A 16,576-nucleotide genomic window follows, 5' to 3' on the forward strand; every position below is an offset into this window, starting at 1 on the left:
ATTGGGTCAAACTTCCGAAGTCTTTGTTCGTGACTCGGATTCTCATTCGAGGCGCAAAGTGCTACGGGCGCGTCCCCCCAAAAGTGTGTCTGCGCTCCCGGACATGCAGCCGTGAGATGAGCTTTCAGCAAACAAAGCTACTCCGTCATTTGGGCAGCGCGACATGCGCTACAGGAGCACAGAGCACCAGCACCGTGACCGGCTAACGATCACGCGCTCGGTCCGCGCGCTGAACATCAGCACATCAAACAGTGGCTTGCCAAAGGTCACCGTGGATGGGATTTAGTCCGCCCGTATTTGCGCCTCTGTGCTTTGGAGTGAAGGCGCAGCGCCGAGATTTGGAGCTGCCTCGCGATTTTTGGGACAGTCTCTGCTGTTGCTCACCCGCTGGATCTCATCTGCAAGGTAACTTTGGACCATTTTTCTCCGGATTTGTCAAATGCCACATTCAGCTTTGCTCTAACAGGTGCCTTAAAATAATATCTGCTCTGAAGTGACACGCACCAGAGACGCCTCTGCTGTTTTTTTGTATTATTATTATTATTTTACTTGGTAAGCCAGTCTCAGGTTCATTTTCAGTTTGTATTAGTTTGTATCATTTATTAAAGGCTAGTTTCCCATTCGTTTTTTCTGAAATGGATATTCACCATTAATATTCATCAGTTTCTCTTTTCTCACCTGAGGACTCTCTGTGCTACGTGCGCTTTTATTTATTGCTGATAACCTGCGCGTAATGGACTTTATCAGTCATATTTGGGATGCCTTGAAGATTTGCTGCGCCACTAAGCTGTAGCAAACGGCCTTTGCGCTTCTCTTTCTTTCGTTCCTCACCCGTAAAATAAACTTTTAAATGCCATCACATACGGTCTGGCTGCAGGGTGGGATTAACAGTAAGACGATATGCATCGTGTAGAGCTTCTTTTGTTGAAAATAAATATCAGTTTGTCATAAATAGGCGTATTTTGAGTAAGACTGTGGCAAAAATAGATTTGGGACTCAATGACAGACTCAGTCACTTCATCCATCCTGGAGCCTGGCTGCACCTGCGTGTACATATATTTATGTGTGTGTGTGTGTGTGCGTGTGTGTGTGTATGTATATGTACTTATGCATGTATAGTGCATTATAAGCACTATTCAGGCTTTGTCAGCTTCTTTATAATGTAGCTTTGTAAATGTGCCAGGCTGTGCCAAGTCCGTGTCGTTTTGAGTTTCAGTGGTGCTCTATATTTAGTGCAGACTCGACGCTAAACTTTCTCTCTCTCTCTCTCTCTCTCCTCTCTCTCTTCCAGCGAATGTGACTTTTCATCCTGCTGGCTAAAATAAGAGCTGGGTTTGGGCTGAAGTGACAGTGCTCCTCGCACGCGGGACCCCGGCAGTGTGTCTTTAGAGTGATGGCGGCGTGGGCACCTTCCTCCTCCGCCGGCGAGCCGGACCCCAACACGGCTAATTTACGACCACCTTCCTCAAGTAGGTCCATCACCGATAAAACGCTATTTCACTCCGGCTATTTGCTTTGTGGCCAGCGTCGTTAATCTTGTCTGCTGGGTGAGGGGGAGTGGGAAGGGGGGTTAGAGGGGGCGGGGGGGGGGTGCAGGGAGGTGGGGCTGGAGGGCTGGGGGTGGGGGTGGGGGGTAAAACGGCGCTCTTCGCTTCGTCTCACCTCCAACAAATCACCGCTGCAGTGCGCGCGCGGCAGACCTCCCGCACCAGCCAGCCAGAGCAGCGCGGCTGTCACTCTGCGAGCTGCCCTTTGAAAACATGGACTGGTGGACAATTAAAGAAGACAGACGGCCACAGCAGCTCCGATCAGTCTTTATCGATTACAACATGTCATGTTTCAGCAACACTTTACCCAGAAAACCGACTGATACCCAGAAATAATTACTGATATTTTTTGTTAGATGTGCGTACAAGCATGTAGTTATTATATTATTATTATTAGTGACATTATAAAATACACTAGACTAGGCTATTATTATTATTATTATTATTATTATTATTATTATTAGTGTTGTTATTATCGGTACTGTATTTAACTTCATCATGGTTAGTCTCTGCCTATTAGTCTACCAGATTGCCTTTTTCTCCTCCTTATCTCTGAGTGAAAGAGAAAAAGGGCGTGTGTCTGCAGCGCTGTGTAATGAAGTGAAGAGGCGCTCTAATTGTAGAGATATTAAATAGGTCCTAATGGCTGCCTTTTGGCTCCAGCACATTGCTCTGAGGCTGTGGGGGTTTAATAGCTTTTCAGCCCCAGAGAAGGGAGCAGGCAGAGGGAACCTCCTTACAAAATGCCCTGAGCTGCGCCTGGTCCATCACAGACGTTTTACCGCTTCAGAAAGAGCCACTTCTCTCTTTATTTCACTACAGCTTTTAGTGTTTTTGCAGCTGTCCAGCCTTTTGTTAGTTTTGAAAAACGGTCTTCACAGAAGACCATGTTTATCGGCTAAAAAACCTGACGCAAAAGAAGAAAATTGGTTTTATTTCTGTTATGAAATAAAATATGCATTCATGTATTTGTGAAAAAATGGTTATAAACTCTATTATTTTCGTTGTGCAGACAGTTTTAAAAATGTATTGTCGTGCTATATTCCAGCGCTTGATTGCATTTGTAAAAATGTATTTTTATATAATTGAATCAGTCAAGCTAAGCAGGCTGACAGCTGAATATGGACCTGGTCCATTTTTATTTTTTATTTATTTAATACCACAAAAGACTTAATAAGGTGAAATGGCGCTGCTTTGTGTCGGTCTGAAGAGGAGGAGGAGGAACAGCTCTGATTCACATTCCCTGAGTGTTATTTGGTGAAATGGAGGTGATTTGGCGGAGAGCAGTGTGAGTGTGAGGTCTGGCCCGCTGAGATAATACTGCTGCTGGTAAACGGTGCGAGTGTGTGCCAAACGTGCAGAGTGTGTATGGAGGGAATGAGGAGGGGGGTAATTTCACCTGCTCTTACATTCCCCTCCACCTCCACCCTTCCTAGCGCTTACTGTTTCATTTAATTGCAAATTGGTTGAGAAAAAAGTACCTTAGTCCTGCTCTTGACTAGATTGCATTTAAAGCCGAGAGAGAGAGAGAGAGGGAGAGACAGACAGACAGACAGACAGACAAAATACATTTGGGTTTCATGAGTTTGTTCATTTGCTTTTGAAGGCTATGACTGGAGTGGAGTTGCTCACGGATGTACGAGAAAACTTGGGATGAAGATCTGTGGTGAGTTTTCTTATCACTGTTTATTGTTTATAAGAACAAAATAATTCAGGAGAAGCACGACAATCTAAACGTGACACCTCAGGTTAGTACAGAAACGGGAAAATAGACACAGAGAGATATTAAAATAGAAATCTGTGTTCGTTATTTGCTCTGAGAGAAGAGCATGGTGTGATGATGGTAGCTGCTCAATATTCCCAAACAGATACAAGTGAGATGTACCTTTTGTTTTGGTCTGGATTGTTATTAAAATGTTTCCAGTGATTTATACTGAAAGAAAAATATGCACAAAATACGTTTGCAGTTTTGCATCTACTTGTAAGATAAACCTTATAATGTCTATATCTGAAATGTTTAAATTCCTTTGGTCCACATGTTCTTTAAATCTAAAGCTTTTTTATATTCACATTCAACTTCTATTTCTAGCTTTTATTCACACACACACACACACACACACACACACACACACACACACACACACACACACACACATATATTTATTTTTCTTTTTCATAATAAATGTAGTAGATAACATGAATGGGTTAAATGTTCTACAATCATGGTCTCTGAGATGCAGCACGTGTCCGGTTTAATAGAGGAGGTTTAGATGATGGGGGTGATCCTGTAGCGCCCCCACCTGCTAAAAGAGGATTCTGAACAGTTAATTCGTCTAAATTTAAAATGAAGAGTATTTTAAATCCATAAGTATATTTCTGTCAGTAAGATAAAATACAGTCCAAATGAAGTGCTGAATGTCCTAATGTATGTCCTAGTGGTTTATACTGAAGTGAATGTGTCGCTCATTTCAAACTGATCATAGTTTCTCTAAATCTGTCTAGCCATTTGAAAAGGCTGTGTAGGGAGCTGTGGTTTAGTTTATACCTGCCGCTCTCTCGGGGTTATAGATCACAGAAATCTGCAGTCCTTCATTAGTCTAGCGGCGATAAGTCCGCCGTCCCTCGGGAGGATGAATGAACAACAGAAATGTGTTGAGTGTCCGTGTGTGTGGAAGAGATAGCGCGGGCCTGTGTGTGTGAGTGTTCTGCACTTCATCTGATAAGATTTTCAGTGAGTGTTGGGGAAAATGGTCCCTTTCAGTTCCCTTTCAAATAAATCCGGTGAGAGAGTCTCACTGAGACCCTCTGCTTTATTTCAGTTCGACCGATGAGCGCATTAACAACAAAAGATAAATGTTCACTACACTCGGGAGCTTTATGGCTCAATACGTAAAAAAAATACGCACACTCTTTTTTAAATATGGATTTTTTCACAGATGCCAGTCTGAACTGATCAGACTCTGGTTATGATTGGCTAGGAATAGAGAATAAATAAATAGAGAATAAAACGATGAAGTGGATGATTGTTAAATCGTTAACAATCAAAGCGGATCTGTTGTAAAAATCCTTCGGTCTTTTCTTTACAGACTCATTGCGCTCTATGATTCACTGCAGTGGTTTCTCTCTCAGTACTGATTTCTCCTCCGGCTCCGTGTCCAGTGTAACTGAAGCATTTGCATTGCCTTTACGTCCCAAGCATCCTTTCGTTAAAGGAACGGCGCGTCATTCCGTAGATCAAACCGCTTTCCAGCAGAAACGGGCTAAGCGTTAGTGTAAGCCTGTGTTTTAGTTTTCGGAAATAAAAGCGCTGTTTTAAGGAGAAATACAGCCTCGACTCCTCCAGTGCGTCGTTATTATCGCTGTGAAGTGCCCGTGATTTTTCCTCCACCCGTTTTCGGACAGGCCCCGCCTGCCTTGCTGTGATTGGCCAGGACTGGTTGACAGGCGGACTTCTGGGGTGTATGAGCTATTAGCCAATCCTGGTGCTGCAGACAGGACACTTCCAGCCAATCACAGCGGAGGAGGTGAGGTCTGCCGGAATACGGGTGGGAAAAATATCGCGCTCTAAACGCCGGTGTTTGTTTCTGCGAGGCTGGACTTTGGCTGTTCGTCCTCGGGGACAACCCGTCCCAGCACCTCTCACACAGCGAGGGACCCCCTCTTGATTTAAAGAGCGCGGGATACACGCACGCGCACACTGTGGAACTAAACCAGTTAAAGTGTCAGGTGCGATGTTTGGACATGCAAGAAGCAAGTTTCAGTCTTCTTCTTCTTCTCCTAACAATCCAGGATTTTTACAGAAGAATAATAATGTGGATGAGAAGAGTCGGATTGTGGGCGCTTTTACCGAGCAGCCCTCCCCGAAGAACCTGTTAACCCGGGACAACGAGCGGGGGTCGCGCTTCAGACACACAGAGACGGACTTCTCCAACCTGTATGCCCGAGGTGAGCCACTCCACTGCCTTTACCTTCAGACTTACTTTACACAACAAAGAAAATTAGATGATTTTTTATTAATGTATTTTTTTTATTTGAGTCTTTATTTTCTGTTTCATTTTGCACGTTGGTTTTTAAGTTTACAATCACTATTTTTATTACACAGTTCATACCAGGAAAAGTTTAATATTATTATTATTATTATTATTATTATTATTATTATTGATAGTTGCAGTAGTAGTAGAAGCAAACATACATTTAGTTAAAATATGAATTAAAATGCCATTTAAATGGTGGGGCTTGTCAATTCAAATGGTCAACAGATGAAAGCAGCTACTGTGTTAAAGACTGTTCGTTTGATTAAACCCTGTTATCATGATATGATGTCCTAATTATTAACGGCTCATCTCAGTCCATATTTATTAATAGAATTCTCTGTAAAAGAAATAGAAGAAGTATCTATGTTTTATACCATGTCATCTTATTATTTGAAGTTCAAATAACCTAAGATATCAAGGCAGCTTGGAAACTAACCAACTAATTTTTAAGTTAAAACCCAATTTTTTTTAATAGTATGTTTCCTGTAAATCACATGCTTTTGTTCCCAGGAGCATGATCAACACTGAGCTGACTGTAATTGTCTAAATAGCAGATCTTTTTCTTAATTATCTATTCATTCTATCAGTTATCCTTTTTATCCTCATCCACATACTAAATTTGGGAAAGGATGTATTTACATAACTTTGGTTCACTGAATTTTCACTATTATGTTCACAGTTTCAGTGCATGTCAGCTGCAGCTTTGGCTGATATTAAGAGTACTTAAGCATTTTAAAGAGCTCTGAATGAATATGGCCTATATGTCACAAATCTTTAAGATTTACTGCCTGCCAAGAATGGTGAAGAGCCTACTATTCAGTTCCTGCTGGAGGTGGTGGACATCCTCACTAACTACGTGCGCAAGACATTTGACAGATCCACCAAAGTGCTGGACTTCCACCACCCACACCAGCTGCTGGAGGGCATGGAGGGCTTCAACCTGGAGCTTTCTGACCAGCCGGAGAGCCTGGAGCAGATCCTGGTGGACTGTAGAGACACACTGAAATATGGTGTCAGGACAGGTGAGAGAAATGGAGTGACTGATATTTTAATATGTAGATTCAAGTGTTTGGTGCTTGATTTGTGCTCAGTCAATTTTAACCTCTTAAACTCTACGGCTGTTATTCGATTACTAACTATGATAACAATTATCCACTAGCTATGGTGAAACTAATATGTAAGTTACAGTATGTGTCCTAATATTTTGGGGAAGACTTTACATTAGATTTTGAAGCATGTCAGGATTTGATTGCATTCAGGCATAAAAGCATTAGTGAGGTCGTGTACTGATGATGGATGATTAATTCTGGATCACAAACATCACTTCAGTTCATCCCAAAAGTGTTTGATAGAGCTACATCACTAATTAGAAGGGGTGTTGGATACTTTTGGATGTACAGCATATGTAGCAATCAGAGTGAGGAGCCTGTAGAATTTAGCAGCAACATAAATATACATCACTTGCATATGACTAGCTTGTAGCTTATTACGCTAGTATATTTTCAGTTCCTCTTGGAAATTCAAAGCAATTAAGCACATGTGCTTTGTTGTGGATATTGTTTCTCTTCAGGCCATCCCAGGTTTTTTAACCAGCTATCAACTGGGCTAGACATCATTGGCTTGGCTGGCGAGTGGCTCACCTCCACTGCAAACACTAATATGTAAGTTCTAACTTTCGTTTATTCCTTCAGGTTTATTTGTCATCCTGACGGAGTGCAGAAGGTGTAATTGGAACATTATCTAGCAGAAACACCCAAACAATAGCTTAAAAAGCCTATTTGTCACATTGTCAAGAAGTAGCTTCATTTGTTACCCTGCTTAACGTACCCATCACAACATTTCTTCATTCAGATCTCTGGGTGCAATCTTCATTATAATTAATTTATCATCAGCATTCACCTTTGACACAGTGGCACCTTTGCCATGGTAACAAATAAAAAGCATTGTGTCTCTAAAGTAGCCTGTGAAATGGCCCAGAGGTTTGATACACAGCCTGCAGACAGGACAATCACTGACGCAAGGCTTCACTTCATTGGTCAAGGCTAATTTACATCCTTATGTTCTCACATATGGCGTCAGATTCACACAGTGTGCACTTACTTACAGATTCAGTCATTACGCTGATCAGATGATTGTTTTTAGAAGTAGCTTGAGATTTTAAAGAAACACCACAGTAAGCGTGTTCTTATAATCAGAAACTAGAGTGTTCACTAATCTTTCCACCTATTTTCCTATTCACCAAGCAGCGTTTTCAGTCTTTTCAATGTAAGCAAGTTAAGCCGCGGATGCTGGTGTCCTACACCATGATTCATCAAAATAATCCATGATACTTTCCTTCTTCAGCAAACATTATATCAAAAAAATAAAACAAACAGCAAGGTGTGAACATATCAGTTCAGGTGACCTCTGGAGGTCAGACATTCTATTATGTTTTTTTATGGCATGTGCCCGAACTATTTAAAGGTCAATAAAAGATACACAGCTGATTTATTTCACTATTTACTGCCATGGTACAATGACTGCCCTCTGTTTCTTTCAGTGATTTAAAGAGTAGACAAGCATACTTGCTAAAAGTTCATAAGGTCCATAATGACTTGTCAGTTGTATCAGAGACTAAGTCTGCAGTAAAATGTGGAGAAAGGTTATAGAAAACTCTTTTATTTTTGGTAATAATACATTGGGGTCCATAGTCTGTGACCACTAGTGAAAATTATTTTATTTTTACGTTGTTTTCTAATTTAATACAAAACAAATCATCACAAATGATATTTTCAGCATAACACTTTGAGTGAAAATTAGAATCTGTCACATTTTCAAAATTTCTTAGTATTTGGTGTGTGCCCCATTTGCTTAAATGACAGCGTGCACTCGAGGTGACATGGACTCCACGAGTTTGTAAAAAAGCTACTGATGCAAAGATCAAAACCACTTGAGCGTCGTCTGAACATGAACTTCAATGGAAGACATAAGCTTAAAAAAACTGACCATGGTCATTTTACAAATTTGCTTACATTTGAACAGTGACCAAGGCATGCAAAATCAGGAAATTTCTCCTTCATGTCACTTGTAACAACTTTTTTTTTCAAAATTCTAAAACTTTCAATTGTTTGTTCCCAAGTTCCCAAATAAAATTTTTTTTGATTTTCGATGTGAACTTTTAGACCCCACTGTATATCCTCTAGTGGTGTTTGCTAGAATAAATAATAGCATAAGGGCATGCATACAGATGAGTCAATGATCTGAGGTCTGGTTGCGTGCTTGGATGTTGTCTATAATCTCCTTTCACATGACTATTTATATTAATAAGCCAATTAGCCAAGTCTGAACAAACACTTGCCATTCACGTTCACTAATTAGCCTATGATTGTTGCTAATTACTTCTGTTGGTCAGTGATCATCATTACCCTGCTGGAGATGCCTCCTCTGGGAACTTCGTGTCAGAATATGTTTGTATGATTAATTATGGGTTACTTTAAAGTAGGTGCAACCATATATCAACACTATGAAACAAAGATGTTATATTTGGATGTTGACAGCTGATGATGAGTGTTTTTGTTCATTGGTCATTTGTATGCAATAAGCATGTGTGCATGTGTTGCATTTGTCGCTTTTTCCACAGGTTCACGTATGAAATTGCTCCGGTCTTTGTGTTGATGGAGCAGCTGACTCTGAAGAAGATGAGGGAGATCGTAGGCTGGCCCAATGGAGAAGGTGATGGCATATTCTCCCCAGGTGAGCTCAAATGCTAATGAACAGAAAGCGTGTGTGGGCAGATGAAGGCAAAAATAACTCTGAGAGCTCTGTGAGTCAGCTGAATAACACGTTAGTCAAGCTCTCCAAGTGTTCAGTGATTTTGCATGCAGCAAAATGTGCAAACACTAATATCACTCATTGGCATCATGCAATACTTTTTTAAAGCTCAGGAATTACTGTAGTGTGATCCTAAATTTGCCAGCTGTGTCCATACTGTTCATTTCACTCACAGGAGGAGCAATCTCCAACATGTACAGTGTGATGGTAGCTCGGTATAAGCACTACCCAGAGGTGAAGACTAAAGGCATGACAGCAGCTCCCAGACTCGTGCTGTTCACTTCTGAGCATGTATGTACACTCAGTCTCACTGAAAGTGAAGATGAAGGTTTTTTTCTGCTAGTGTTAAATAAATGTTTTGTTTTGCATTTAACTGTCCATATATTCATATTTACAGTACTGTGCAAAAGTAAATCAGGAAAAAGGTCAGAACACATTTAGCCAAAAAATACATGGAAGCCTCAATAACTAGTTATTATTTTTTCAGTATTTAGTGTGTTCACTCTTTATTACAGCTTCCAATCGTTTCAGGAGACTCACTCTCAGTTCTTCTAAGAAATCTGCAGGGATATTTTTCCGTACTTGCAAAGTTCAGTCTTAGAAGTTGGTTGCATTTTTGCTTTTCACAAAAAAAGTAATCCCAAAAAACTGAGTGATGTTGAGGTCTGGACTCTGGTCTGTCCATTGTTCTGAGAATGCTGGCAGCTTCTTTTTGTCTTTTTTGCCTAGTGCCTAGTTGCCTAGTTTCTTGACAGCTAGACCTTTGAGAGCCACAGTGTTTGGTTATCTCCTCATAGTGGAAGGATGGACAGAATCATTGGTGTCAAAGATTAAAGTTTTAAGTATTGTTTATCTGATTGTGATAGTTCTGGTGGTCTACAGGGTCTTGCATGATGGTTAGGAGTCCCATTATCTCTATCTTTATGTTTTTTAAACTCTAGTTTTGTAAAAATCCATTTTTTTCCTCTTATATTCCGAATCGTATATCTAATCTCTTTAGAAAGATCACCTAAAAATAAATAACCATTTTGACTGTTAATTAAGCGAATGAAAGGAGTCTCTCTGACTTCAGCACAGTACTATATTTTTCTATATCTGTTCTTTGCTATAAACAATGTCTTCCACATGGCTTATTTCATCTTCCTTTCACAGAGTCACTACTCCATAAAGAAAGCCAGTGCAGTTCTTGGCTTTGGGACAGAAAACCTGATTCTGCTGAAAACAGATGAGAGGTAAGGCAATTCTCTGTCTGTGTTGTGAACTTCTGTAAGCTCCTGGTGTGTATGTATGTGTGTGTGTGTGGATATGGGTGTGTGCGTGCGTATGTGTGAGGGCGTCTGTGTTACATGTCCGTCTCCTTTATCAGAGGTAGAGTGATCCCTGCTGATCTGGAGGCCAAGGTCATTGATGCCAAACAGAAGGTGAGTCTTTTGTTAGAAAAGACGTCCAACTCAAGGCCTTTACAGCTTTGTAGCTCATGTAAATGATTTGCTATTATGTCTAAACAGTGACACCAAGCTTTAAACACTGCATGTCATGTGTGGTCTAACTTATTGCTACAAAACTACTATCATCACAGCTGACATTGCATGTTTAGTTGATAACTAATATGTAACTATATTAATAAGCCTTTCGGTATCTAGTATACGGTTTCAATCCTGTGATTTAATTAAACAAAAATAATATCAAAGGATGAATGATCTTATATGTGTAGTTAATCACAATCAGTAAGATACCATATAGTCTCTACATGACACGCTAAATCTAAGTGACTTCAGGTAGTCTTGTTCTTGGTTTTATTGCCTTTATCTACTTCAGTCAGTGGTTGTAATCCATCCAGAGTGACGGCTCATCTGTCTCTGTTCTTTTTCAGGGGTATGTTCCAATGTTCGTGAATGCTACAGCCGGCTCCACAGTTTATGGAGCTTTCGACCCCATCAACGAGATTGCAGACATCTGTGAAAAATACAACATGTGGCTCCATGTGGACGTAAGTGCCCACTGATGTTTGTAAGTGTTAATAAGAATGTTGTTAATAGGTTTCTGTCGCTCAGTAAGAAGATCGGGATTAAAAAAAATGGCTGTGTTTGTCTACAGGGAGCATGGGGAGGTGGACTGTTGATGTCTAGAAAGCACAGACACAAGCTGAACGGCGTTGAGAGGTACATTTTACCTTTATACATTACACACACAGAGACACACACACACATTCACAAACATTTCTGAGGCTGTTCTCATTCTGCTGTGTTATTTCTGTAGGGCAAACTCTGTCACATGGAATCCTCACAAGATGATGGGCGTTCCACTACAGTGCTCTGCCATTTTGGTTCGAGAGAAGGTGAGGCAAAGACAATGTAGAAAGAGAGAGAGAGGGAGGGAGAGAGAGAGAGAGAGAAAGAGAGAGAGGGAGCACTTAAAAGACTATATGTGTAAGAAAGAGGCTGAGTAGCGAAGTGAAAGAGAGAGATGAACAGAACAAAAGGGTAAAAGAAAAGGGAAAGGCGGAAAGAGGGTATGTGCTCACTGAAGCGTATCATTAACGATTCTCCCCATCCTGGTTTCTCTCTGTCTCTCTCTCTTTCTCTGCCTGCACTGACATATCATTATGTGAGTATCTGGCCCTCTGATGGTTTCACTGTGTGTGTGTGTGTGTGTGTACAGGGTCTTCTGCAGGGCTGCAATTCCATGTGTGCTGGCTACCTTTTCCAGCCTGATAAACAGTATGATGTCACCTATGATACCGGAGACAAGGCCATACAGTGCGGCCGACATGTGGATATCTTCAAATTCTGGCTCATGTGGAAGGCAAAGGTACTGCACACAGATTGGATTAATGAACAAATGAATGAACAAATGAATTAATGAATGAATGAAAATCTCAGCTGAAACATTTTTTTCAAATGGAGTGAACATCATATCAATATCAAATGCTTGCATTGGAAACCAAAACAATAATAATAATAATAATAATAATAATAATAATAATAATAACTTTTTAAAAATGTAATAACATTTAATAACATTTTTTTGAAGCCGAAATGTTCTTCAAGGCTATGTATGTCCTCCACAGGGTACCACTGGATTTGAGAAGCATATAGACCGGTGTTTGGAGCTTTCAGAGTATCTCTATAATAAGATCAAGAACAGAGAAGGCTATGAGATGGTTTTCCAGGGGCAGGTCTGTGAAAATAATTTTAACCATTTTCAATCACATCTTCATTACCATTCCCCTCTGAAACAGATTTAAACAATTACGCATCCGTTCTTTAACTACCTGTGATGAATATGGCAAGTCATGAGGATCTTCTTATGTTATGGAGCATACTGTTTTTCTAAGTAGGAGTCTCGCATATTAACAATATAACCAACTACTGTGCATACTTTCATAACAATGGGACGTGTCTGATTTTTGTTTATGCTGTTCTTTTTTTCTCTCTCAGCCTCAGCACACTAATGTGTGCTTCTGGTATATTCCTCCAAGCCTGCGTGGCATGCCAGATGGGGAGGAGAGGAGACAGAGGCTCCATAAGGTAAAGTACTGTCAGCTTCAACAGACTGCCTTTATAGCAAAGTGACCAATGATTTAGTTTGAATGATTATTAACACAAGCTCAGGCATCAATGTGGAAAAGTAGCATGGCCTTGAAGTCAAGAAAACCATGTGAGTAAATGATTGTCTAGTGTGTTGTGATTGGAGAGGAATGATTTCTCCCCCACTACCAGGTGGCCCCCAAAATCAAAGCCATGATGATGGAGTGTGGGACAACAATGGTGGGCTACCAGCCTCAAGGTGACAAAGTCAACTTCTTCAGGATGGTCATTTCAAACCCAGCCGCCACCAGGTCAGACATCGACTTCCTGATCGATGAGATCGAACGACTGGGCCAGGATTTATAAAGAGCACACAGATCTTTCAGCCAGCTGTCTCTGAAGCAGTGGTCAGTGTTCACTGGGCCTGGATAGATGCCCCTGAGGAATCTTAAACAATTCAACATAGTGTTAGCAAACATTCTGGCAGCCCTCATACAATTTCACCTTCATTCTGATTAGGCTACTGGTCCACCATGGACTCCAGTGATGCATGATCTTTTATAACACCCCATAAAACTGGGGAACTGACAATGTTGACAAACTACAGCACCAATGGGAAACAAGAGTTCATACCAATGTGATGTTTTACTGTATACATTAAAGGAACACTCTAGTGTTTTTCAAGCTGCAGCATCTGTAGTATATGATCAACTACCATGGACAATAGTTGTGAACAAAGTGTTATCAAAAGTGTTTGTCTGTGGTAATTGACCATTCACTACAGATGCAGCAGGTAGAGATTGGGTTGAAAAACTGGAGTATTCCTTAAATTCTCCAAATGGACTATAGATCTTCCATGGTGGAGCTGCTATTGAGGGTGAAGCTCTATGAGGTCTTGCGTTCTGGGAGTACAGCGACTGAAGGAGAGATATCATTCTACTCTCTCAATGTATCTGTTATGTACAAGATCTTTCACTCGTAACGGTAAACATTTCACTAGATATGACTACAGAGTCTTCTGCACTAGTATATATTTTAAGAATACTATGTGATTTATCAAAATCAATTAACTGTTGGTTCTCAGTGTTGTCAGTGTGATTACAAAGGCGCATATATTAGCTGTTCTCCTGTGTTATAAATGAATGGGGAATAATGCATTCATCACTATCATACCAGGAACTGTATTCAATTGCTGTGTTTTTAGAACTGAAGTCCTTTATGTAGATTGTGTATATTATTGTTATATGTCCTTTGTGACAAACATATTACATAGTTTTACAGTAAGAGATGTTTAAATAGTGATTACCAGGTGCATAGAGATATTTATTAAGATTTTATTTATACAAAGAGATTAATTGTGTGAAAGATGTCTTTTCCTCCATTTGTAAGGGATCCTTATTTGTATTTTGAGCGGATATTATGATTACGAGTGTTTTAACCAATGTTTTAGAGATTTCAATGTATTCATTGACCAAAGACATGGAACGAAGTGGTGTTTATTTATCTGTCACTTTAATCTGTACTACACAATGGCTTAGACTAAGTGATCAATGTGTAATGTATCAATGAGATATAAGATATCAGTGAGCACATTCAATATAACCGTAGTGCAATCAGTGTGGTGTAGCTGTGATTGTCACTATTATTATACATACACAATAAATGTTAGAAGTAATCGTGTAGTTCTAGTCAAGTCAAAAGAAGTCCAGTGAAAAGAAGTGGCTGAGTTCTAGCTGGTATTGCTGGTACTTGGTAAGAAAAGCACAAAAGACTCTCTTAAAATACAAGTGTAGTATATTTTATTAATATCCAGAGAGGATTTTTATTGATGTTTTAGCAACCTAAGATCTGCTTTTCCAAGTCACAGAAAAACAGTACACTGAAAGAAGTGCTTTGAATTTACGTTTTAAACACATCAGTTGGTTACACGTGAACAAAATGTATTACATCAACACAATTCTTGCCAAAAGACAGAAATTATGTTGATTTAACATATTTTATTCATGTGTAACCAACTGATATGTTTGAATTTGATGGACACATTTGAATCATGTGCATTCAAAGCAGCATATCTTTCAGCATGGTTTTGGACTAAACTCTAATTGTAATTATTGTATTTGGAGACTGGGCTTAGTCTGTGATGGGAAACCAGTCCTGAATTCTCAACAAAAAAGGGTGTTCAGACATGCCTGGACTACTTAGTGTAAGCAGTGACAAAGATTATGTATTTACGGACAGCATAAAATGTTGAAATACAGCCCCATATATGAGAATGGTCTGTCAGATAAAACAGGCACTTTAATCTACAGTCACACCAAGTGAACTTGTGCAGGACTGCTGTCATATAAATACTGCAAATAAAACACTCAGCTTTCAGTCTACCAGTCTCCTCTGTTTTATTGGCATTGCTGAATGATGACATAATAAGGGTCTTTCTGCGGTGTGGTTCATTCCATCTAGACTACTGCTTTATGCTTTGAATGAATTTGGGACAATACTTCTCACCCATGTATGAAAAATAACAATAGATGATTTTACTGAGATACTGTTCAGTATCTAGCTTTGTAGCTGCTGCACTGTAACTTAATTATGCTGCCTTCTTCAAACGTATAACTTATAATATAATTAATTACAGCCATTAAAAGCACCAGTCATATTTCATAGTTCATGGAGTGACAGTGAAATACACTCTTAAAAACAAAGGTTCCTCAGAGGTTCTTGGCTTGGACATATGGTTCCAGAAAAAAAACTTGATTCATATAGAATGTTTACATTACAAGGAGATTATTCACTCTAATACAGCTCATTTACAAGAACCATCTGCTTAAAAGTTATTTAGGTTTCGCTCCAAAGAACCCCTTCTGGCACCTTTTTAAGAGCGCAATAGTGTACATATCTCTATTGTAAGGCACTGAGTACATGTTACTATTTGTCATTTACATTTTCTTTGGAGGGGAGCACAGAGGTCTCATGAGGTCACACACCCGTTATGGACATGGCTGACCCTGAGGAATGGAAATCAAAGAGTATCTGAATGGAAATCACTCATTTGAACACACAAAGTGCTATAACCATTTCAGCATCAATCATTAGCCATCATGGACCATAGATTTCCTACGTTACAGCACATTTAACGCAGATTATCTGTGAGGCCAGCCGTGAAGTGATGTGACGGTGGAATGCAGCTGTGGCCCTTGATGCTCACAAATCGAACTGAATCAATCTCACCCAAAACACAAAATGAACCATTAGCTGGTCTAAAACAGCCAATTTGAGGCAGATTTCATCAAACCTTTCTCTACATCCATGTGCTTTGAATGACAGCAGCTTTCGTTTTGCCCCAAGACAGACACTGAATACTATTTCCAATTCTAAAAAACCCTGATATTTTCTCAAATCCAGCCGCTGCCTCTATCTCCACTGTCATTCCCCATTTCTCAAATTAATAGCCCAGAGAGGGAGTTTTACAGGGCGATCATCACGGCGCCGAGCTTTCTCAGCCCCCTCAGTGAGACGAAGCTGCATTCATTATTCACTCTTTTAAAGATATTTATCATAAAAGTCATCAGACCTTGCTCTCTTTCAGACTCGCCATATGAGCTCATGGGAAGCCAATTTCAGGCCCTGTGCTGGCTGAATGCATTTTATTTTTAAT

At 40.0% G+C, this 16,576-nt stretch overlaps 1 protein-coding gene across 1 annotated transcript; it reads left to right on the forward strand.

Annotated features, from left to right (window-relative positions):
* The first annotated feature begins 47 nt into the window (after positions 1–47).
* On the forward strand, positions 48–15,300 carry gad1a (glutamate decarboxylase 1a). The gene is made up of 17 exons (XM_036566173.1): positions 48–405; positions 1,292–1,469; positions 3,154–3,213; positions 5,337–5,492; positions 6,361–6,603; positions 7,152–7,242; positions 9,201–9,313; positions 9,567–9,682; positions 10,544–10,623; positions 10,758–10,812; positions 11,265–11,381; positions 11,489–11,553; positions 11,651–11,729; positions 12,053–12,202; positions 12,462–12,569; positions 12,832–12,921; positions 13,114–15,300. Exons 2-17 carry the CDS (start codon positions 1,394–1,396, stop codon positions 13,285–13,287), a joined length of 1,773 nt encoding a protein of 590 aa, XP_036422066.1. The 5' UTR covers positions 48–405; positions 1,292–1,393; the 3' UTR covers positions 13,288–15,300.
* The last annotated feature ends 1,276 nt before the right edge of the window (positions 15,301–16,576 follow it).

The sequence above is a fragment of the Colossoma macropomum genome, unplaced genomic scaffold (assembly GCF_904425465.1).
Source record: "Colossoma macropomum unplaced genomic scaffold, Colossoma_macropomum, whole genome shotgun sequence".
NCBI lineage: Eukaryota > Metazoa > Chordata > Actinopteri > Characiformes > Serrasalmidae > Colossoma > Colossoma macropomum.